This window comes from Telopea speciosissima, chromosome 7 (genome assembly GCF_018873765.1).
Source record: "Telopea speciosissima isolate NSW1024214 ecotype Mountain lineage chromosome 7, Tspe_v1, whole genome shotgun sequence".
NCBI classification, from domain to species: Eukaryota; Viridiplantae; Streptophyta; class Magnoliopsida; order Proteales; family Proteaceae; genus Telopea; species Telopea speciosissima.
This window is the reverse complement of record NC_057922.1, coordinates 42937875-42963179: the sequence shown is the minus strand read 5'-3', so window position 1 is coordinate 42963179 and position 25305 is coordinate 42937875. Positions and strand designations below refer to the sequence as shown.

General features: G+C 42.0%; 1 protein-coding gene across 1 annotated transcript in view; it reads left to right on the top strand.

The window, feature by feature from the left end:
* The window catches only part of LOC122670029 (U1 small nuclear ribonucleoprotein A), a 31952-nt gene extending 8482 nt beyond the window's left edge, over positions 1-23470 (top strand). The window contains exon 5 of the mRNA XM_043866969.1: positions 23173-23470. Coding sequence (XP_043722904.1) covers positions 23173-23466 — 294 coding nt within the window. The 3' untranslated portion in view covers positions 23467-23470. The remainder of the gene's footprint in view (positions 1-23172) is intronic.
* Positions 23471-25305: the final 1835 nt, after the last annotated feature.

Genomic DNA, 25305 nt, shown 5'->3' with positions numbered 1-25305 from the left:
GTCAAGCAAAACTGAAAAGGGGTCCTAAGAGAATCGCTCCTGCCAGATCTTGCTATGGTCAAGCATCTTGCCCTCCTATATTACCCCCTATAGCTGTGAGTGACCCTAAGTGATCCAAAGGATGTTCATTTCATAATGCATATATGCTTGAAAGAGCCAACTGCACTTGGGGGCTGTGAACATCTCTAGATTAATGTAAGGCTAGATTACAATTAACCTAACCCCAATGATACCCACAATACAATATAACCCAGGCAGCAATCAAGCCCCTTAACTGTATGTCAGCTCTAGGTTTAATTACCCAGAAATTGAGGGGATAACAGAATTCCAATATTAAGCCTTCTAATGGACGTTAAACTCGGGTCGAGTTTAGGTCTAGATAGGGTAGATTAACCATCCAAGTTTGAGCTAATTCTGGTGGCCTGATATGAAGATGTGCACACGTCACAAAAATAGAAGGTAGAGATTGAAATTAGAAGGTAACAGGTTTCAGACAAACCAGCCAATGGATCTCTGCCAAACTGATAGGAAAGGAAGTTATGTGAGGGGACTACAGCTTCCAAATACCAGCAGCAGTAGATGAATAGGTGCTCCAATAAGTTGAACTCAAGTTGCAGCAGGAACTTGAGGAAACTTGCTAACCAATAGCACTGAGGGGGGAAACTTCAATATTTCTCGGACCTTTTGTCTGTTGATCCAGAAATACAGGTCGAGTGTACCTTCTGTTGTGAGGTATTAGACCTCCAAGTATCACCAGAAGAAGCTCCCTGGTTGTAGGGAAAATGATGTGATCCCAATATTCGGAAACCCTATTGGATTTGCTTATGGGCCCACACGAGTAATAGGAAGCTCAAATAAGGGCTTAGTGGCAGAAACAGTAAATAAGTGAAGATTATTAGAGCAATGGCAGAATTATAATTTAGTGAAACTTCAACTTAGATAGGGCTTGGGAGTGTAACATTGTGAAAAGGGTAAGCTAGGAATTAAGATAAATTAATGGACCAAGCAGAATTATCGTAAAAAAGGGGAAAAGTTGGGAAGAAGAAAAAAGAATTAAACAAACCCACGAATGAGGTTGCCTTCAACCTCATGACAACCCAGGGCAGCAGAAACCCTCTTTGGATTCAGTTGATCAAACTCATTACAGAGGTTTCAGTTCAATCTGAGATTATGGGCATAGATTCATAACACATAGACCTCTTAGGGATGGATGGGCAATAGCAATATCAGAAATCAAGTTTTATTTCAAGGAAATATGACTGAAACTACTTCTGGCGGTAAGTTTAGATTCAGATTTGAAAGTGGTTCTGAAACCCAATATTCCAGCGAGCTTTGGAGCTTGGGTACAGCAGGATGGATCGCCCTAAGGTAAGGCCTCAGCCCTTAAAATCTAAGTAGAAAAGAAGAAGGATCAAGGGAGATTGATCCAAATTTGTGGGGCTGTCAGTGTTACCCAGAAAACAGAGTAACAATGTATGTTTAATAGAAACAGAAATAAAAAAGAGGAAAGGGAAGAAGAAGAAGAAGAATAATAGGAGAAGAAATAAGGAGAAGAGAGATGTCAACTGGGATGGGAGAGAGAATACTAGAGAGGAGATAGAGAGATGCAGACACAGCTCTTGGCAGCCAGCGATGAACTCAAATTTTCAATCAACAATCAAATCCAACTCAAATCATTGATTTACATGCCCTTATATAGATTAAGGCAGCACAAATCCTAATCCTATTATAAAACTGATATCATAACTTGACTCTAATTCTATCAAACAGAAGACAAATTCAAATAAACTTGGACTCTTACCTTCCTACGATTCTTATAACAGGAATAATATAAGAAAAGAAAAATTTTCAGAGAATCCTCAAATAACCCTTCACATAACTTATTGAGGAGGCTCATGACAAGATACAGAGATAGAAAAAGGATCTCCATGAGTTCTTTATTGACTTGGGAAAATCCTATGACTGAGTCCCTAGAGATTTAATCTGGCATGTTCTAGTGAAGAGGGGTGTCGAGTAAATATGTGGATGTAATTAAAGATATGTATGAGGGCGTGGTGACTAGTGTGACATCTGTGGGAGGTTAGGGCAAGGAATTCCCAATTGCGATTGGGTTACATCAGGGATCAGCCTTAAGCTCTTACCTATTTGCGCTTATCATGGATGACCTAACCAAGAGCATTCAAGACGAGGTCCCGTGGTGTATGCTCTTTACCGATGATATTGTTTTGGTAGATGAGACAAAAGCGAGGATTAATGCTAAGTTAGAGCTATGGAGAGCAACCTTGGAAACAAGAGGCTTTAAGATTAGTAGAATGAAGACGGAGTATATGATGAGTAATTTTAGTCAAACTATGATGGACACTGACATGGTACAGTTAGATTTTAGGTTGAGAAGGTAAGAAGAGAGAAGGAAGAAGTTGGAGGAGGAAGAAGATAGCAAGAGAAGATTTGGGTTGTAATCAATTGTGTTGGAGAGGCTTCTCCATACACCTATATTAATTCAATCATAACAAATAGAGAATTACATCCACCTCCCTAGGGAGGTACAAGGGAAATAAAAAAGAAAAACAATATTACATAATAGGGTAACTAGTAATGGGACTAGTTCCTAAACTACCCTATTACACGACTTCTAACACTCCCCCTTAAGCTGGAGAATATATATCATGCATTCCCAGTTTGCTTAGGAAAGAACTAAACTGAGGAGAGCCAAGAGCCTTGGTGAAGATATCTGCCAACTGATCACCAGTCTTTACAAAAGGAGTACAAATACAGGCAGAGTCTATCTTCTCCTTGATGAAATGCCTATCAACCTTAATGTGCTTAGTCCGGTCATGTTGAACAGGTTTGTGAGCAGTCCTGATGGCAGCCTTGTTGTCACAGTAGAGTCTCATGGGTCCTTTAGTGTCAAGTCCCAGTTCCTGAAAGTCTTTTTAGCCAAATGAGCTCACACACTCCATGTGCTATAGCTCTAAATTCTGCCTTGGCACTAGATCTGGACACAACATGTTGTTTCTTACTCCTCCATGTGACTAAGTTACCTCCCACAAAGGTACAATAGCCGGAGGTAGATCTCCTGTCTGTAATGGAACCAGCCTAATCGGCATCTGTGAAACCTTCCACTCTCAAGTGGTTATGCTTTGGATACAACAGTCCTTTCCCTAGAGAGGACTTCAAATACCTTAGAATGCGATACACAACATCCAAATGGCCACTCTTGGGAGCATGCATGAATTGGCTGACAACTCCCACTGCATAAGAGATATCTGGCCGAGTCATAGAGAGATAGATAAGCTTCCCCACTAGCCTTTGATACTTCCCGCATCAACAAGAGAAGGACCACAGTCCTCTCCTAGTTTGTGATTCTCAATAGGAGAGTTTCTTGGTTTGCGCCTAACATCCCTGTCTCTGTCAACAAGTCAAGAATAAACCTCCTCGACATATGTTGATTCCTTTCTTGGTCTTTGATACTTCTATTCCTAAGAAGTACTTCAAGGGACCCAGATCTTTGATCTCAAATTGCTGTGCCAAGTAGCTCTTCAATTTACCTATCTCAGCTGTATCATCTCCTGTGACCACGATATCATCAATATAGCCAATGAGAGCTGTGATAGTACCATTACTCCGCTTGGTAAAGAGAGTATGATCAGCTTGGCTTTGGGAATATCCATTCTTCAGAATAGCCTGTCGGAAGCGCTCAAACCATGCCTTTGGTGATTGTTTGAGACCATATAGGGTCTTCTTAAGGAGACACACTTTCCCTTCAGCTGAAGGCATCTTGAAGCCTGATGGAGTTTGCATGTACACTTCCTCTTCCAAATCACCATGAAGGAAGGCATTCTTCACATCCAACTGATATAAAGGCCAATCTTTATTGGCAACCAAAGATAAAAGAACTCTTATTGAGTTATGCTTGGCCACAGGGGCAAATGTCTCCTGGTAGTCAAATTCATAGACTTGACTATACCCCTTGGCCACCAACCTTGCTTTGTATCTTTCAATACTGCCATCAGATTTATACTTGATTGTGTAGACCCATTTGCATCCAACTGGGACACGTCCCTTGGGAAGGTCTACAAGTTGCCAAGTACCATTCTTCTCAAGTGCCATAATCTCCTCAGACATGGCTTGTCTCCACTTTGGGTCAGACATAGCATCAATGACATTCTTGGGAATGGAAGCAGTAGAGAGAGCAGTAATAAAGGCAAGGCCTGTAGGAGAAATTGCATCATAAGAAACAAACTGGGATATAGGATTAGTTCAAGTTCTTTTCCCTTTCTTAATAGCAATAGGAAGGTCCAAATCAGATGGAGGAGAAGAAATGTCACCTGATTGAAAAGAATGAATCTCAGGATGTGGATTTGGATCTAAAGAGGACTCTTGGTAGGTCTTCTTTCTTGTATTATGCAAGCCTTCACCTTTTTTGTATGTAATGTGGTAATCCTTCTCCTTACCAGAACCACTTTCAACAACCAAATCTGTATTCCCCCCTGATCAACCTCAACCACATCTACAGTCCTGTGTTTTCCAATGTCAAGCATAAAAGGAGATGTAGGTAGAGGAGAAAGGAAGAAATCATCAGTAGCCTGTTCACTCCCACAATTCTCCCCCTAAAGAGGATGCTGAGAAGGGACAGACTCAAGAAAGGTAACATCCTTGGAAATGATACATCAGCAGAAGAAGGATGATAACACTTGTACCCCTTGGTAGTAGAAGAGTACCCAAGGAAGAGACACTTGAGAGCTTTGGGGTCAAGTTTAGTGCGAGCAGATTTGTTAACATGCACATAACAAACACAGCCAAAGACTCTAGGAGGAAGAGAAAAAACAGAGGCCTTGGGAGATACGATGTCCAAGGGAGATTTGAAATTAAGAAGCTTGGTAGGCATACGATTGATGAGAAAGGAGGCAGTTAGAAGAGCCGCAGACCAGAAGGTCTTGGGGACATGCATGCCAAACAAGAGACTACGGGTGACCTCTAGGAGGTGGCGATTTTTCCTCTCAGCAGCCCCATTTTGTTGGGGCGTGTCAACACACGCTAGCTGATGGATAATGCCATGAGTAGTAAAGAAGGTTTGAAGGCCACCAAACATGTACTCTCCTCCTTTATTAGATCGCACAATTTTGATGCGGGTCTCAAATTGAGTAAGAATCAGTTGGTAAATATTCTGGAAGGCATCACAAACATCACTCTTATGCTTCAAAAGTACAGTCCATGTGGCACGGGAAAAATCATCAACAAATGACCCAAAGTAACGATAGCCAAATAAAGAAGTAGTAGGGGAAGGACCCCAAACATCATTAGGCACAATATGAAAAGGAGCAACAGTTCTATTACCATGATAAGGATATGAAGACCGACAATGTTTGGCAAACATACATGGTTTACATTGAAAAACATGAGAAGAGGCAATAGAAGAAAATAAGTGAGGCAATTGTTTCTTCATTACAACAAAAGATGGATGGCCAAGACGACGATGAGTCAATGACCCAAGACTGGGTGGCAGTAGAAGCTGAGGTGGAGACCTGCAAAGCTGAGGATGATGAGGATCCAGCCATACTAGATGTAGAAGATGTGCTCAACTGTGACACAACCCTGCGAACCACTGCATCCATGAAGGTGGAGTCATCCTGTGGGGCATCAGCATCAGTTGCCGCCGTGGAATGAGCTCGAGCTCCCCTTCTACGGGCACCACGACCACCTGTACCAGGAGGACTACCATGGAGAGACCAACACCTATCCTTGGTGTGTCCAGTCGTCCCACAATGATCACATTTAAATCTGTCTCGCCCAACTCCACTGGCACCAACTGTCTCCACGATCGGCTTCCTCACGATTAGGCCCGGCCTCTACCACCTCCACGGGTGTCTCGAACACAACTGGAATTGAGGGCTGACCTCTCAGATGATGCTGGTGGTGGTGCCATAGTAAGCCGCCTGGTCTCTTCACTCTGTAAGTAACTACAAACCTCACTAAGAGAGGAAAGGGGAGACCGGCCTAACAGCTGGAGTCTAACTGGCTTATAGTCAGGGTTCAGACCACCAAGTAAAGAGAAGACACGCTCCTTTTCAAGAGTCAGATACACTTTTGCTTCCTCCTCTGGGTTGGTCAAATGAAGGTCCCTGTAGTGATCATACTCCTCCACAAGACTAAGGAACGCACTGTAGTACTCAGAAATAGTACTGTCACCCTGTTTCAATGAGTGAATTTTTTGATGGAGCTGATAGACCTTAGCGGTGTCACCTACTCTGTCAAAGGCCAGACAGACACTATCCCAAATAGCTTTGGCAGTTTCCTTCCTTATAAACCTTCTCCCAATCTCGGGCTTCATGGAGAAGATCAACCGTGTCATAACTGTATAATTTTCAGTCTCCCATTTATCAAAAGTAGGTGAACCAGTTGTGGGAGTCTTGATAGCACCTGTGATATATCCAAGTTTTCCCCTACTCCTAAGGGAAAGTCTCACAGAATGTGACCAATCTAGGTAATTAGTACCATCAAGCTTCACAAAAGAAATCTGTTGGTGAGTACTCTCATAAGCCAACTGAGGGACAACAGTAGGGGGCTGTGAATCAGCAGTACCAAGCACAGATGTATCCGAATCAGGCATGATGGAAGGGATTTAACAATAAACAAGAACACCAAAGACAAATGGGGAGCGCACACTCAACCCAAACAGGCAAGAAGTCCAATAAGCAGCCTAGGATAGCACACTGCCGAAGCAGTCCTAGCAGCAAATCTCTAAGAGGACTTAAATCAAGCACTTCTAGTGCATTTCAACATCAGTCCAGCAGGCAGTCCCTGATAATACTGTACCACAAAGCTTGCAAGGAGTAGTATCAACTTCAAACAAGAGGAAAGGCCTCACAAAGGTTGTGCATACACATCCCTCAACCAAGAGAGCATCAAACTTCAGCTCAAATGCAAGAAAAAAAGGCTAAACGCTCTCGGGTTTACTTGGGCAGAACAGAGGATCCCACAAAAGAAACAAATCTGCTCATATGGCTTCTTCAATCAGCAAGGAAGAACATAGCCATCATAATAGGTGTCCTAGGGCGATGCAAATGAACCAGACCAAGACATAAAAACAATCCAAGAAAAGGGAAGAAAAAACCTACAACCTGAACCTGGCGGAACTTGTAGCAGCAGTTGTGTGAGATCCAAATCTTCAAAAGAGCTTCAAAACAGCTCAAGTAGATCCTTCAATCATCAAAAGAGGCTAGAATGAGCCTATTCCATACTATTTAAGCAAAGCTGTACATAGGAATCTCCTCTTTGGAATCCTTAGATACAAAGGATTTCAAAGAGAAGAGAAAGAATGGAAACAGGGACTGAAAACGACTCTCAAACCTTGAGCCTGCTCTGATACCAAGTTAGATTTTAGGTTGAGAAGGTAAGAAGAGAGAAGGAAGAAGTTGGAGGAGGAGGAAGAAGATAGCAAGAGAATATTTGGGTTGTAATCAATTGTGTTGGAGAGGCTTCTCCATACACCTATATTAATTCAATCATAACAAATAGAGAATTACATCCAAAGTGACGCAAAGTGACCATTTTAGATATTTGGGGTCAATCTTAAATAAAGAAGGTGACATAGAGGATGATGTTACACAATGAATTAAGGTGGGATGGATAAAGTGGAGAGGTGCGTCAAGAGTGTTGTGTGACCGACGTATCCCTTTAAAGCTTAATGGAAAGTTCTATTGGACTGTTGTTCGACCGGCAATGATGTTTGGGGCAGAATGTTGGGCTATTAAGAAGTGTCATATTAAGAAGCTATGTGTAGCAGAGATGAGGATGTTAAGATGGATGTGCAGAAAAACTAGGAAGGATAAAGCAAGGAATGAGCGTATTAGAGCTGACGCAGTAGAAGGATTGGTGGGCTAGATATTGTTCTAGCACTACTGACCCTCAAATCCACAAGGTAGAAGATGAGGATGAAAATGACAAATTTTTTCAATAGATTTCCAGATGAAGATTACAAACCCTAAAGAGACCTTATATAATAGGTCAAAGCACAATTCAAAATTAAAAAAAAAGCGCCTAAATTGAAAATTCAAAAATTGCATCCAAATTTTGAAGTCCTGGACAGCCTAGAAAACGGAGGGTTTTTCGAGCGGATGCCTTGGCTGAACCGGGCTATGCCCTATTCACTTGTAGAACTCTACGTGCCATTTCCAAAAAGATATTTTAATGGTGAATTGGACGAGAAATGACAGTTGCGCCGCCTGGATGTTGGCCCTGGGAGTTTTAGTATTTACTGCCAGATCGGGTCACTTTCTGTCTGGTCAGAGAATCCAGGAACTGGGCTGATCCCTCCTCCACATCAGAGTTGCCCCAATCAATGACAAGCTCCAAGAGAGTCGTTTGAGGTGGTATTGTCATGTTCAAAGGAGGCCTATGGATGCTCCAGTAAGGTGGAGTGATATGATCCCGATTGAAGGAGCTAAAAAAGCTAGGGGCAGGCCTAAAATGACCATAGGAGAAGTTATGAGGAAGGACATGCATAGTCTAGGACTTGTACCAAATATTACCTTGGATAGAGCCTATTGGGGCAAGGATCCATGTGGCAGATCCCATTTAGCTGAGATTCTCCTCCTGCTGGGCTATACCTCTTTCCTCTTTCCTCTTTCTTTTTTTCACTTTTCTTCTATTTTCCATCTTTCATTTGTCATTTTCTAATTTTCATGTCTCATCACACTTCGCATCCCTCTTTTCCCCATCTCTTCATTCCCTTTCAGTGTTCCCTACTTTGTTTTACTTGGATCCATGTAGCCGACCCGATTAAGTTGGGATATGGCTGAGTTTGTTGTTGTTGATAACTGCATCAGATAACCAGACTCTAACCGACAGTAATGAAAATAGAAACAATCGAACTGCAGGTACTGTTGTCTCTTTGATCAGTAGCTATCGCAGTAGCAGCAACTTGGACTTCAATAGAGAATTTCAGAAGATGATTTCAGCAGCTCCTGCGAACCTCGGTTGATCTTTTTTTTGGGTGAATAAAAGAATTCATTACCAACGAAAGAAAAGAAAACAAGGGGCCCCCAAGGGGGGAAATTACAAAAGCCCACGGCTAAGCAAAGCTTCAGCTAGTGGGAACTGGAGCAGTAAAAGAAACATTAGGGAGACCCCTGGAGACAACAATAAGTTTGTTCCTTGAGGTGTCAGTACAAAAAGAGGGAGGGGTTGACAATAATTTGGGGGAGATTTCAAAGGAAATGGAATCCCAAATCTGTTGAAAGGAACGAGAATTGGAGGTCCATTTCATGATATTACGTTCCATCCAAATATGGTTGAGGGCAGCACAAAAAGCCATCTTCCCCACAGTGTCATAGATAGAGGATCCACAGAAAGTCATATCAACCCAAATCCATTCTCTAGAGAAAGGGAGGATTTTTCTTTGGGCAGGCCAGCACTTGGACAGAATACCTTTCCAGATGGCCCTAGAGGTGGGGCAACCAAAGAACAGGTGAGCCGAGTCTTCTATATTGCTCCAACAAAGGTAGCAGGCATTGGAAACTTGGATCTAACGTCTGCGGAGAAAAGCTTGTGTAGGAAGACAGTTGGTGAAGACTCTCCAGGTAGTAAAGCAATGGCGAGGAATGTGATGCTTGAACCAGAGGAGGTTTGATGCAGAATGATCACCAAATAGGGTTTATTTCTTTAGAAATAGGCCTAGGGTTGGGTTATATACATGTTGGGCCTTTGTTCCCAAGGGTTTTTTTATGTATTAGGCCACTTTAATGAGCCTAAACTAGGGGCATATAGGTTGCATACGGGATTAGCCCAATACTTAGTTTATTTTCCTATTTTTAGATTGAACCGGTTTAGAATTGGTTGCATCCAATTGGTTCAATTGGTCCAATTTAAGTGAAGTGTTCCTATTGGTCAATAGGTCCTTATATCCTATTGGCTAACATGGGATCTACTTTAAATTAGTTGTTTTTAAGTTAGATTCTCTTATTTTAAGTTAGTAGGGGGAAGTTAGGATATTTTATTGTTTTAAATTAGTAATTTGATTGTAATTAGATCTCTTCCACGATTTTAAGTGAAGAGGAGATTAGATTGTATTAGGATTTGGCTTAGGCCTTTAATTATAAATAAAGCAACCGTGGGAGGCTCCCCCACATTGAGATTTGAAATTAAAATACAGAATTCGTGGCTGTCTTGCTGCTGCTCCTTGCTCTTCAAGAGTGTGTGCATCCTTGTGGGTTATCAAGGTGGAAGGGTGGGTGGAATCCTGCGACTCCTTACGCCGTGACGGCTGGGAGGGTTTCTCTTCGAAGGTGATTTCATCCTTCATCCCTTAACTTGCTGCCGGTGGAATCCTATAGTAAGTTGAGATTTAAATTTCTGTTTTTAGTTTCCTTCCCTCCCCCATTCGATCCCTCTTGTTTTTCCATTTGAATTTCCAAAACCCTAGATCATCTAGGCATTATCCAGCCAAACTCTAAAATCCCTCTTATCCTTTAAACCCTAAAAAACCCTAATTTTCTGTTGGGACATATTCAGCTATCAGAAAACCTCCCTGCTGCAGCCGAACCTTCCCCCTAGTCCCTCTAACACTCGACCTTAAGCCCTGCCCCTGAATCCTACTGTAAACCCTAGTTTTGGCTATTTTCTTAATTTAAAAAACCCGAAACCCTAACCCTAAATCTGCAGAATTTTGAAACCTAACCAAATCCAGATATTTTTATATCATAATGACCCTCTAAACCTGCAAATTAAAACCCTATAAACCCCATTCCCAAATTCCCATCCTAAACCCTAATTTTGCCCTAAAACAGCCCCTAATCAGCCCTAAACAGCAGGCTTACCCTAAGCTTGGTTCTACTTGGTTCCTAGTGGGATTAATTCCTATTCTAGGACTACATTATTTTGGTATCAGAGCCATGGAACAGCATGGTAATCAAGTAGTAAGTCCATCAGCAGATCCTATGGCTGCTATGTTGGAATTGTTCCAGAAATTTGTTGCTGAACAAAGGGCTGCATATGAAGCCATCCTGGATAGGTTGCAACGATTGGGAGAACAAAGAGTAACCCCTGCCAGAGATTACAGGGATAGACTCAGAGGTTCCAGAGAAGACACAGACAGGTATAGAGAACACATATTTTCATTGCCAAAGGAAGTTGAAAATAAATCTGAAGTGGCAGATAATTGTGATGAAAAGAAAGAGACAGCCCCTATAGCTTCAAAGATGGACAGTCAACATGTAGAAGACCCTATTGAAGTGGTCAATGTCGAAGAAATCAAGGAAGACAAAGCGGAAACAGCAGAAGATGAAAAGGTGGATAATGCCTAGATGATCTAGGGTTTTGGAAATTCAAATAGAAAAACAAGAGGGATCGAATGGGGGAGGGAAGGAAACTAAAAACAGAAATTTAAATCTCAACTTACTATAGGATTCCACCGGCAGCAAGTTAAGGGATGAAGGATGAAATCACCTTCGAAGAGAGACCCTCCCAGCCGTCACGGTGTAAGGAGTCGCAGGATTCCACCCACCCTTCCACCTTGATAACCCACAAGGATGCACACACTCTTGAAGAGCAAGGAGCAGCGACAAGACAGCCACGAATTCTGTATTTTAATTTCAAATCTCAATGTGGGGAGCCTCCCACGGTTGCTTTATTTATAATTAAAGGCCTAAGCCAAATCCTAATACAATCTAATCTCCTCTTCACTTAAAATCGTGGAAGAGATCTAATTACAATCAAATTACTAATTTAAAACAATAAAATATCCTAACTACCCCTACTAACTTAAAATAAGAGAATCTAACTTAAAAACAACTAATTTAAAGTAGATCCCATGTTAGCCAATAGGATATAAGGACCTATTGACCAATAGGAACACTTCACTTAAATTGGACCAATTGAACCAATTGGATGCAACCAATTCTAAACCGGTTCAATCTAAAAATAGGAAAATAAACTAAGTATTGGGCTAATCCCGTATGCAACCTATATGCCCCTAGTTTAGGCTCATTAAAGTGGCCTAATACATAAAAAACCCTTGGGAACAAAGGCCCAACATGTATATAACCCAACCCTAGGCCTATTTCTAAAGAAATAAGCCCTATTTGGTGATCATTCTGCATCAAGGTTCCTCCAAAGAGCCGTCGAGCCTTTGAACCGGATGAGATTCCAAGCTGCCTTGGAAGAGAATTTCAGCAATCTGTTTGCTGTCCAAGAGACACGATCGCCCCTAGAAGGCAATCTTCTTTGGATGGACTGAAGATCATTCCAAATAAGAGAAAGAGGCAGGGAAGAGGTATGGGGGGAGCCCAATCATCCTGATGGAGAATGTCCGCAACAAGAGCCAGCCTATGAAGACCTGAAGCATAGATCGTCCTTGGGGTGACAAGATGTAATAATATTCCCTTAGGGTGCCAGTGATCCAACCAAAGGGAAGTGGAGAGACCGTCACCAATGTGGGAGTGGATGGAATGAAGAACAAGGTGGCTGGACTCAAGGATCTTACACCAGACCCAAGAAGCATCAGTAGAGACAAAAGCAGTCCAAATGGAGTCTTGACGGAGGAGACCCGAATTAACCCAATCGACCCAAATGCTCTTCTTTTTTTAGGCTATCTTCCAGATCAGCTTGATAATACCGGCCATTTTGACATCTTTGATTCTTCTTATGCCCAGACCACCCTCCTTTTTTGGGAGGCACATTGAAGCCCATCTAATGGGATGGAGGAATCTTGAGGATTCAGCTCCCTTCCAAAGGAAGGAGGCTAATAGAGATTCCAAGGACTTGATGGTTGCTTATGGAGCCCATAAATACCAGATCAGTAGATATAAGAAGCCTCTAAGACAGATCTAATAAGCACTAACCTGCCTGCATAAGAGAGAAGCTTGCCTTTCCACAACTGGAGTCTTTTCCTTATAAGGTCTAACATGGGGGTGCAATGATGAGTAGAGAGCCTGGCCGGAATCAAAGGAAGCCCCAGGTACTTGACAGGCAGGTGCCCCTCTTGGAACCCTGATTTCACAAGGAACTCCACTTTGTCTAGCTCTGGAATACCAGCAAAGAAGATAAGGAACTTGGTAGGGTTGATGCGAAGACCCGATAGCTCATGAAATTGCTGCAGACAAAGCAAGATACACTCAAGGGAGGCGATGGAGGCCTTGGAAAAAATCATCAAGTCATCAGCGAACGCAAGATGGGTAAAGCTCTAAAGCTTTGCACTTGGGCATAGGAGCAATGAGCTGCTGATCAGTACTGATCTGAATTTGCCTAGTGAGAACTTCCAAGGCCAAGGTGAACAAGGGGATAGAGGGCATCCCTGACGAATCCCCACAGTAGCTCCAAAATAACCCGCAGGACTGCCATTAATAAAGACTGAGAACTTTGGGGAGGAGATGCAATAGCTAATCCATTGAACAAAAGGCATAGGGAATCCCATCTTAAGCATAACTTGAGATATGTAGTCCCACCTTAGAGAATCAAAAGCCTTGTGAATGTATATCTTCAAAAGAATAGATAGGGAATGATTCTTCCTGTCAAACCCTCTGACTATATCATTGCAAAGAAAAATATTGTCAGAGATGTTCCTGCCTGGTATAAAAGCAGATTGGTTGTCGCTGACCAACAAGTCCACAATACTCTTGAGTCTACTAGCTAGGATCTTAGTAATAAACTTGTAGAGAATATTGCATAAGGCTATGGGCCTGAAGTCATTCATAGTCGAAGCACCTTCCTTTTTCAGGATAAGGCAAAGAAAAGTATGGTTGACTCCTTTGATCTGGCTGGGGTTGAAGAAGAAGCTTTTAATGGCAGCAATGAGATCCACCTTGATGATATCCCAGGTAGCAAGAAAGAATCCCATGCTGAACCCATCCGGCCCTGGAGCACCCGACACCTTTAGGGAGTGAATAGCTTCCAAAATCTCAACTTCTTTGGGGATAGAGCTCAAGACATCAATGTGATTTGAAGGAATGAACTTGTTTAGCAAGTGGCTTTGCAGAGAAACATTTCCCTCCATGGGAGTATTGAAAATACCTTTAAAGTGCTGAACAGCCAAGTCCTTTATGTCCTTAACAGTAGTGGCAAGAGAGCCATCATTGGAGGTGAGCTGAGTGATGGAGTTTGCATTGACATTGGCCTTAACTGAACGGTGGAAAAAAGCATAATTGGAATCACCCAAGACAAGCCATTTGATTCTAGATTTCTTCTTGAGGAAGCTCTCTTCCCCAGAGAGCAAGGAGGAGAGCTCAACAGTAATATGCTTCTCGGCTTCGGCAAGAGTGGTATTGTGAAAGTCAGCCTGCAGCTGAATTTGAATAGAGGCAAGTCTCTCTTTGCAATCAGCAACTTGAAGAGAGATATCACCAAAGATGTTCTTATTCCAAATCTTGAGGGCTTCCTTGACATTGCGGAGCTTTCTAGAGAAAGCAATAAGGTGAGTTGTGAAGGCAAACACAGGTTTGGACCAAGCCTCCAAAACCATGGGCAAGAAGGAGGGGTGAGAGGGCCACATGTCGAAGTACTTGAAGGGTTTGGGGCCAAAGGAAGTGTAAGGCTGAATGGCAAGGGCTATTGGGGAATGGTCAGATATGTCTGGGTTATCAAAGGGTGGCATGGGAGGAGGGAAAGGAAGTAAGCCAAGCTTCATTGACTAAAACTCTGTTAAGCTTGCAAGAGATGCGATGGATGCCAGCCCTTTTGTTGCTCCAAGTAAGAGGGAAGCCTTCCGTCGAAGGTCATTAACCTGAATGTCATCAATACAATCATTAAAATTGTCCATAGCCTCCAAATCAAGCTAATTACCACCCTGTTTTTCAGAACTAAATTTGATGACATTGAAGTCACCTCCCAACCCCCAAGGGAGGGACCCAATGTTGCTGGCAATGGAGTGCAAATCAGCCCAAAGAAGGGTCCTTTGAATGGAACAGTTGTGAGCATAGATAACAGAGAAGAAAAAAGAAGCATGGCCAAGGCAGTCAGAAAAATAGAGATGGATGAATTGGGAGGAAGAGGAAAGGAGGGAGATAGATATTTTGCGAGGATCCCAGAGGATCCAAATACGCCCATTTGGGTGGGAGGAATAGTTAGAAAGCAAAGACCAGCCAGGGGCAATAAACTTAAGGATTTTATCAGAATTTTGCTCCTTGATGTGAGTTTCAAGGAGACAGCAGAAAGCAGAGCGAGAGGAACGAAGCCGGGAGCGAACGGAAGCTTGCTTCGAGGCAGAATTTAAGCCTCGAGTATTCCAAAGGAAGCCTTGGATCATTGAGAAGGAGGGAGGAGGGGCATCAGGGACTCCAAGAGTCAAGTCATAATAGACCGGGATCTGGTTTTACGCTGGTGCCAACGCTTGTAGGAGCAGTGGCAAGAGGTGCCCAAAGTTTGTTTGCAGGAAACCCGATGGCCCAGAGAAGCAGGAGTGTCGGGTGAAGGGAAGAGCCATCTGGGTTAAGGGGCGAGACTGGGTTTGGATGAGAACCCGACCCGCAGAAAGCATTAGATGAAGAGTCATTTGGCCTAGGAACCGACAGGCCCAAGTTAATATGGTCCAGGTCTGATGAGGCTACACCCAAGAGAACCAAAGTGGGATTGGAAGAACCGCCAAAAGGTGTGGGACCCAATGGAGACTTGTCTAAAAAGCCTGACGAGGAGTTTAACTCCAAAATACCTTGAAGAGACGAAGCCCGAGAAAGAGTTGCAGCAGCAACCGAAGAAGGCAAAGGGAGGTTTCCCAAAGTGACCAGCGATGACAGAGGAGCAGTCGCAGAGGAAGTACCATCGCAAGAGCTTGAAATGGGAAGATCAGAAGCTAGATCTTCCGACATCCAGGACCTGCTACGAGGCAAGACATCAAATTGAAGCTTTTCGGGGCAGGCGAAGGTCTCCGTATCGTCAACGTCAGCCAAAAGGCTGAACCTGTTCTGAGTCAGAGAAAGTTGCCTGGAAGCCCTATTCGAATCCTTGCATCCATCTGCCAGCAACGTTGGAGCACTGAGAAGATTCCGGTGGCTAGATCTGGTTCTTCTCCTACCACGGGATCTACGCCTGTGATGAGAAGGGTTTGGATGAGGTAGAAGCTCCACACCGGCAGTCGAAGGAAGAGCAGCGTCAGACGTCGTCACAGAAGCAGGAGGGGTAGGATCTGCAGGGGTCACGGCCGAGGGAGAACAGTGCTTGGAGTCATGCCCAAAGGTTTTGCAGACAGAGCAGTGTGGTGGCTTCCAATCGTAATGGATTTCTTGCTCAAAGGAGTAATCATCTCCTTCTTTGATCGTGACGAAGGTGGGAAGAGCATCTTGTGTAGAAACTTCCACACAGAGCCTAGCAAAAGCCAGCCTATCCTTGCGCCGGTCCTCACATCGGTGAACAGGGGCTTGCCCAAGACAGAGGCCAAGGAGCTCAGATCATCCGTACACCAGTAATGGAGAGGCAGGCCAGGCAGGGTAATCCAGAGGGGAATCGATGAAAGGTCCAATCGCCGGAGCTGCAGGTGACGATGCCCCTGCCGGAGAAATATTGGTTTCTTACCAACCAGCCAGGTGCCAGCTTCTAAAGCACGTACCTTGTCTGAGGCGGAGGAGAACTTGAATAAAAAGAAGCAGTTATCCAAGAGTGAAACATCCAAAGTTCCCTGAGGTCTGTACTACTTGGAGAGAGATGCTTTGACAATAGGGAATGGCGGACGGGAGCCCAGAAAGTTACCGACCAAGCTATTCTCCCAAAGCTTAGCTTCAAATTCCAGAACCTCTGACGTGCAGAGGGCCACCTTGGTCAAGCCATCCAAAGCAGGGGCAACGAAATGAAGGAGAAGTCCATTAGAAGAGGAAGCAGAGATAGGGTTGAAGAGGGATGTCCAAGGAGTAGGTGAGATGGGTTGGGAATCAGGGGAGGAGGGTCGAGGGGAGGGAGGAGGAGAAACAAGGTTGTGAGATGTAGATGGCATCCCAACGAGAGAGGCAGCAGAAAGTAGGGTCGATCAGGCCGGCCAGGAGGGCCGGCTAGAACTCAGGCGAGCTTCAAGCAGGGACATGAGTCGTGCCTGTTCCTTTCAACCTCGGTTGATCTATCGATCTCTTTCTCTTCTCCTATTCTGATTTAGTTTCCTGTGGTCGATCTTAGTTGTGCACAGGAAACTAAATCAGAATAGGAGAAGAGAGAGAGATTGATTGGAGAGGAAAAGGAAGAAGAAGTAGGATCGAAGGAGGGGCCTCTCACCCATGGTCTCTCACCATAGCTCTCTCAGCCAAGCAATAAGCTTAATTTCTTTCTTCAAATCGTTGGGGCAATAGGGGCCCCTCTTCTTTATTTGTAATCAACTCACCGATAGTTACAAAATTAGCAACTCCCATTGGTGTGGGGAGATTGTTTGGCTGCCAATACAACTGAAAAAAGAAACTAACTCCTAATTAGTAACTTGCTGGAAAATAGAAACTCAAACAATCTAGCTATTGACTCAATAGCCATACAAGAGAATAGAAAGTACTGAAACAGAAACTAAGAAAGGAAATAGCAACTAAACAAAATACCAACTAAAGATATGATATTGGCAGAATATAATATTCCACTCCAACAGTCCATATGGGGGGCCCATATCACTGTTCATGCAAACAGTACCAAATGAACAGTAAATTTTACTGTATTCAATTTTGGTCCTTCTGTATTGTTCAAGTGAATAGTAAGTTTTACTGAATTCAAATTTGGTCCCTTTTTTCTTCATGCATTGATCTACATTAACTCTCCCCATCTTAAAAAAAACTCGATCTCAAGTTTTGGAAAATTGAGGGACCAACTGTGTGTGATGGATATCAAGTTTTCTACCCAAACAAGTACTCTGGAAGCTCACGATAAGTGGAGATGTAATCCTCAAGGCGTGGCTCTTACTCTTCAAAGAACTTGGATGGAATTACATACTTGACATGCTCAGTCATACCCTCAAGGTTGAGAGTAAAGGCTGCACCCACGTGGTCTTCTGCAACTGCATCAGTGCATCATCACCTTTCTTAACCTCCACTTCAAGCGCATCAGAGTCTTTTCACTGCCTTCCTCTCTAACACTTATTGAAGGAGCCATACACAAAACATTAATGCCAACGTTGTCATCCTCTTCAGTGTTATCAATCGGCAGCTCTCCCACATCATCGCCGAAGAAAGGGGCTCAACATAGGTCGTCTCCGGATTGGCCTCTATGGCTGCCACAATATGGTTTGTTGGTCGTTGAGGGCAAAACTGGGCTAAGTGACCATATGTGTGGCAATGGTAGCACTTCACATCACCTCCATTAATCATAGGAGCCTTACCCTTATCTATTGTAGCTTGTGGAGCCTGGGTAGGGAAATCCATTGGTTTGCTCTCCGTACAGTTCTTCTTACCCTCACTGGATCGAGGAGTAAACCGCCAAGGGGCCTGCTTTAACTAAGTCTTCCTCGTCAAGGGCCTTCTCAAAATAGTCATTCAAACTGTGGAGGTCAATCACTCCCATCTTGTCCCATATATCAGCCCTCAATCCCAATTTGAAACGGGATAAGAGCTGATCATCTTCTTCGTTGATTCCAGTGTGTGCCAATAAGTTGGTTGAACTTATCCATATACTCTTTGACGGTCATGGAGCCTTGGCGAATAGTGTTGAGCTGATCATGTAACCTTCGCTGGAAGGTAGAGGGTAAATACTTTTCCTTCAACAATGCTTTCATCTCCGCCCACGTGGTAGGCACTTTACGACGACGGTACAACTTGTCTTCTTACATATGCCACCACTCTCTTGCTGCCCCTATCAGCTTGATATGGGCCAGCTTCATTTTTTGCTCCTCTGTTAAGGTGAACCAATCCAAATAGTTGTCCAGTGCATATAACCAGTCACTGAATACTGTGGGATCAACCTTCCCCTTATACTCCAATTCAAGCTTTACTTTATGCTTGTCGTCTTGTTGTCGTGTGCTATAATCAGTGGCATCATCATCATGCGTGACTGGTGTACGTAGTGCCTTTTGTGCTCACCGAGGAGGCATTCGAGGAGGTCTATTGACAGTGAATTACTGCTGTCCACTTGTCTGTCCGGTGAACTCCTTTAGCTCTTTGACTTCTTGCTTCATAGTAGATAATTTTTCTGTTTACTGTCTTACAGCTAGAGCAAGTGCATCAATAGAATTTAATGGAGCTTGGTGGGAAATGTTGGTACTTCCCTCAGCCATAGCTCTGATACCAAGTTAATGTAAGGCTAGATTACAATTAACCTAACCTCGATGATACCCACAATACAATATAACCCAGGCAGCAATCAAAGCCCCTTAACCATAGGTCAGCTCTAGGTTTAATTACCCAGAAATTAAGGGGATAATAGAATTCCAATATTCAGCCTTCTGATGGACCTTAAACTCAGATCGGGTTTAGGTCTAGGTAGGATAGATAGATTAATCTTCCAAGTTTGAGCTAATTCTGGTGGTCTGCCCTGATTGAAGGAAGATGTGCACAGGTCGCAAAAGTAGAAGGTCGAGATTGAAAGGCAGCAATCAAAGCCCCTTAACCATAGGTCAGCTCTAGGTTTAATTACCCAGAAATTAAGGGGATAACAGAATTCCAATATTCAGCCTTCTGATGGACCTTAAACTCAGATCGGGTTTAGGTCTAGGTAGGTTAGATAGATTAATCTTCCAAGTTTGAGCTAATTCTGGTGGCCTGCCCTGATTGAAGGAAGATGTGTACAGGTCACAAAAGTAGAAGGTCGAGATTGAGATTAGAAGGTAAGAGGTTTCAGACAAACCGGCCAATGGATCTCTGTCGAACTGATAGGGAAGGAAGGTATAGGTGAGTGGACTTCAGCCTCCAGATACCAGCAGCAGTAGGTGAACAGGTGCTCCAGAGTTGCAGCAGGAGGTTGGGGAAACTGGCCAGCATATAGTACTGAGGGGGTAACTTCAATATCTCTTGGACCTGTGGTCCATTGATCCATAAATACAGGTCGAGTGTACCTTCTGTTTTGAGGTATTAGATCTCCCAAGTATCACCAGAAGAATCTCCCTGGTTGCATGGATAACAAGACTCGAACGGACAGTAATGAAAATAGAAACAATATAACCGCAGGTACTGTTGTGTCTCTAATCGGTAGCTATCACAGTAGCACCAACTTGGATTTCAATAGAGAATTTCAGAAGACGATTTTACCTCAGTTGATCTTAGTTGTGCACAGAAATCTAAATCAGAATAGGGGAAGAGGAAAAGGAAGGAGGATAGAAGGAGGGGCCTCTCACCCATGGTCTCTCTCAATAGCTCTCTCACAGAGCAGCTGACTCTCAGCAACTGATTCTCTCAGCCAACCAATAAGCTTAATTTCTTTTCTTCAAATCGTTGGGGGCAATAGGGGCCCCTCTTCTTTATTTATAACAGTTCTAAATCTCAGCGAGATCTCGAATATCTTGAGAATCTCGAGCTCCTAGAGACGAGATTACATAAGAAACTTAAAACCTGCAGTGTTTCAAAAATTTCGACGAAATCTCAAAAATCTCGGTGAAATTTCGGATATCTCGACCTGCTTGAGAAGAAACTACTCGTGTTTCTTCTCGAACACTATGATGTGGCATTCAGATGTCACGCAGATGGGAAGACAATGCATGTCGGTTCCATTGGACTATGAGTGGATTTGCTCCAGCATGTTATAGTTCATATCAATAGACAGTCGTAGACTCACAATATTGTATTGTTGGGACATGGAAGACTATGGTGTCGATGACATATGTATTGTTCACTGTACTTGGGTGTCTATTAATATGCATTATTCACTGTACTTATAGTTTTTACTTTAAGTCCTTAACTATTTCTTAAATAATTATTCAATAGTGTGTCTTCATCCATTATTGCATAATTTACTTGTTTTATTTGCCCATTATGTTTCATAGCACTGAAACAATGTGTATAGGCAAATATTACATACGGATTCGATATTTACTGCCAACCAAGGGTGCAAATCCAATGGGCAAAATTGTGTGTGTTTTTTTTTAACAATTTGAAGATTGAAATACGTTTATTGAGCCTAAAACAAGATTCTCTTAAAGTTTCGGAGCCAACCATGGCCATTTGGCCACTGAAACATCAAATCAAAAAAAAAAAAAAGCATTGTCTCGCCGAGATCTCGATCTGGTCAAGACACCTCCTCAAGACGAGTTTTTGAACCTTGATTATAATCAACTCATCAGTAGTTACAAAATTAGCAACTCCCATTGGTGTGGTGAGATTTGTTGGCTGCCAATACAACTGAAACAAAGAAACTAACTCCTAAATATGACTTGCTGGAAAATAGAAACTCAAACAATCGAGCTGTTGACTCAATAGCCATACAAGAAAATAGGAAGTCCTGAACTAGAAACTAAGGAAATAGCAACTAAACAAAATAACAAATAAATATATGATTTTGGCAGAATATAATATTCCACTCCAGTTGTCTATATGGGGGGCCCATATCACTGTTCACATGAACAATACCATGTGAACAATAACTCGGGTACTGTGAACAGTAAATGTTACTGAATTCAATTTTGGTCATTTTCTACTTCATGCGTCAATCTACATCATAGATACAGTTTACCAGCTTTCAAAATGTCCTCCATCCAAATGAGTGACAATATTGATGAAGCGCAATGGGACTTGCCTGGGCTTCTGTTATCCTTCCTGAGATATCTCCTGTGAAAATGGAAAATGCACAATATACTTGTTTACTCATTGTATACCATTTATCTGAGGCAGACCTCTGAAATCAATGGTTTATTGAGGGATTTTGATGCAATTGCCTTAGCCTGGCTGGACCGATATGACCTACTTTGTAGGCCCAAACCAAAGATTGGTCCTAAACCGGTTTTCTAGAATGGCAAAGGCTGGTGGTTTATTTAGGATGCAATATTTATTTTAGTTTATTTTTATTTGAAATGGGTACATTACGTAGGAGCTTCTTAGGTAGTTTCCTTTCCTTAACTGTAGTTTATTTTGGTAGTTTCCTCTTTGGGTTGTTTCTATTTTAGTTAGGTTTCCATTCCTATGCAAGACTATTTTCTATTTATTCATTGTAATTGTAGATTCGTAGTAGAATTCAGACATGAAGATTTGAAGTTTAGAAGAATTGAATGTTGAAAGTTGAAGCTTGTGCATGCGTCTCTTCTCTTCTCTCTTTTCCCCTGCAACTCTGATTCCCCCAGTTCCCCTCTTCTCCTAACCGGCCCTCCACCAGATTTACCTAGTTCTAAAGTTCATGGAGAGCTCCCATCCTCTTACCAAAAACAAGTTATCATATTTCTTGATGATAGAGATCAGCAACAGCCAGTTATCATACCCATTCAAGAAAGGAAAGAGGTGGAATGGTCAAGTCATAATTCAAATGGTATTTCAATAATGAGCTAGAGCCTACATGGGAGCTGCCCTTTGTCTTGATGGATAATTTTTTTGGGGGGATAGGCAGACTCCAAGTAGAGTTGGAACTCATGACATCTTAATTCTGAGGTGTTAGTCCTTGTCAACTGAGTTTCCTCCTTGGGGTTGCTTGATAGAGAAGTTGTTGTCCTGAAATGCCCACGTCAAAATTGTTTATCCACTCAATCATAATTCCCATCATGTATTGGATTTTACTTCATGATAGCTATTTTGCCCCTACATTTGACGGTTTAACTAATTTGGTCTGGCACATGGCAGATTCCATTTGCCCTGAATCTTTTACATGTGGATTGAGTTGAATTCTCAGATGCCTGAAATTTTACATGTTGATAGATGGTGGGGCTTCTCTGTCAACAAATTCTGGCAGTGGTTTTTACCACTGTTTTTCTGTTTTTGATATTAACGCTGTGTCATTTAGTTCCTACACTCACATCCCTGTTTTTATTCCCTTCAGCTATTTACAAAAAATCCCCTAACTCCACTAGGTCGAGAATTTGGGTGACTAAATAAAATTCTGTTACATTATATTTTTCTTTCATTTTTGTTTAATTGTTGATAATTTCAATTCTTTGGTACACTCAAAACACTCCAGATTATATAGGTTGCACTACATCAAAAACAAAAAAGAAGTATTGAGATGCAAATGTACTGTTCCCTTTCAGTAATTTAAGCTTATGAGCCCCCCACTTATTTGTATTTACATTTATTATAAAAGTTGTGTATAATCTTTTCCGTTCTATTCCATTGGGTGGTGCTGAGACATTGATTTTTCTCTTATTTAATGGTGCAGCTATCACAATTACCATACATGGGAGGGGCAAAGTCTGTTCTTCCAGAGGCACCTGCTCCACCAAATAACATTTTGTTCGTTCAAAATCTCCCCGCTGATACGTCTCCCATGATGCTGCAAATGCTGTTCTGCCAGTATGCCGGATTTAAGGAGGTTAGAATGGTAGAAGCAAAGCCAGGGATTGCTTTTGTTGAGTTTGGAGATGAGATGCAATCATCAGTTGCAATGCAGGGTCTACAGGCTTTTAAGATAACCCAACAAAATCCCATGCTCATTACTTACGCAAAGAAATAGAACCCCCCCACCCCCACCACCACCACCACCCCCCCCCCCCCTAAACCACCCTCAGTGCCTTGCCCTTGAGAGATGGTTTGACTTTCTGCTAGTCCTTCTTAAGAACAAGCCTTCCTACATCGAGTTTTCACCAACCAGAATACTTACTGCTCTAATGCTATTAGTCTTAAGAGAGATTGTATGTTTCCTTGTTTTTTAGAAGTCTATTTCTGGGTTGATTGTTTAAATGAGAATCCTGATTGGGAAATGTCCATGTACCATTCATTGGTTGTCACTCATCAATTTTTCCTCGTGCCTAACCTGTGTTGAGCAGGTTACCAGACCAACTTAATCAGCAGAAAAGGTATTGATAGTGCTTATGTAGCCCCATATAGTGGCATAAATACCCTTCCTTGGATGCTTTTTTCCACTGTTTCATATCGCTTGGTTAGCCAATCACCACTGCTGTCTATATTTAAGGGTTTTTGCTAGAATGGTTCCTCTCTGGCATGTGGCTTTCTGTACTAACAGAAACTTACAACAGGGTTTTAAAATGCAGAATCGGTCATCCAAATTAGCATCAGTAGACGCAGAAAGAGATCCTATCTCTGATTCACCCTGTTTCTGAATCGCATTGTCTTTTTTTCTTAGGTAAGTAAGCTGCTTGTTCTTTGCTGGATTGGATCGGAATTAGCCAGAATCGGTCCTCAACAACCTAGAATCGGTTCTCAAATCCAAAAACAGGGAATTTCTAAGGTTTTTGGGTGTGAATATACCATATCAGATTGGTCAGAATTGGTCAAGGCCGATTTGGATCTGTATCAGCCGATTAACTAATCCAATTCGCAATTTTTATAACCTTGATTCACACGTGAAATCAGAAAATAAAAGACAAACAGAAAACGGCATAGATGTGTTGTCTTTTAAACTCCAAGAAGAGTGATTTAATTGGAAATTTATGGAAAGTACGTCCCATTATGGGTTCTTGAATCATGATAAAAAAATAATCATGATATCATTTGTATTATATTTATGATATTTATGAAAGGGATCTTTAAGTTTTTCGTTTATATTGGCATCTTACATGTCAAGTTAATAGGGGAGTGAAACAATTTATTTAATGAGAAGAGGAGAGGAGAGTACAAAAAGACAGGCGTGCTTCCTTTTCCAATATATTAACTTCCCTTTTTCCATAGTTATATATGGAAACGGTTACCAAAGTTGGTGTGAAAGAGTTGCAATTTTATGTTTTGCTTTTTGTTTCACATGTATACTTCAATAGTATGCAAACCAAACCTTGTTCTCAAAAAGCATGCAAAAAGTAAAAGAATCTTAAAAAAATGACATATAATGATAAATCACTTTCAAATTATTTTAGAAATCTAAAATCTTTTTTAAAAGATTGATTTAAAGAACTTTTGGGAAGAAGTGAAGGTACAATCAAAAGAAAACTACTATTTTAGAGGCTTTCTTATCCACTTTTTAGTTGTCCATTTGAATATTTACAAATTTTTTTTGGTAACCTGAATATTTACAATTTAACATCTTACATATATGACTTGTACAATCTCTCATCCCAATATGATTTGTGCAATTGCTTTTTAAAATTTTCAAGAAACAAAAACTCTGTAAGCTCTTCTCATAGATGATGTGTTTGAAGAAAATAACATAATTGAGTCAAGGGATGCAGAATTCTTTAAGAATGTATTTCTTCTTAAGTCTAATTTATTAGAATAGTAAAGTAAGGTTGATAGTAGTGTATCATCTTTTGGACAAGAAGGGTCAAAAGAAATTGAGACTATACCTAGTGATTCAAGTTAATTACGGAAAAGTAAGAGGCAAAGGAAAGCTACTTTTTCA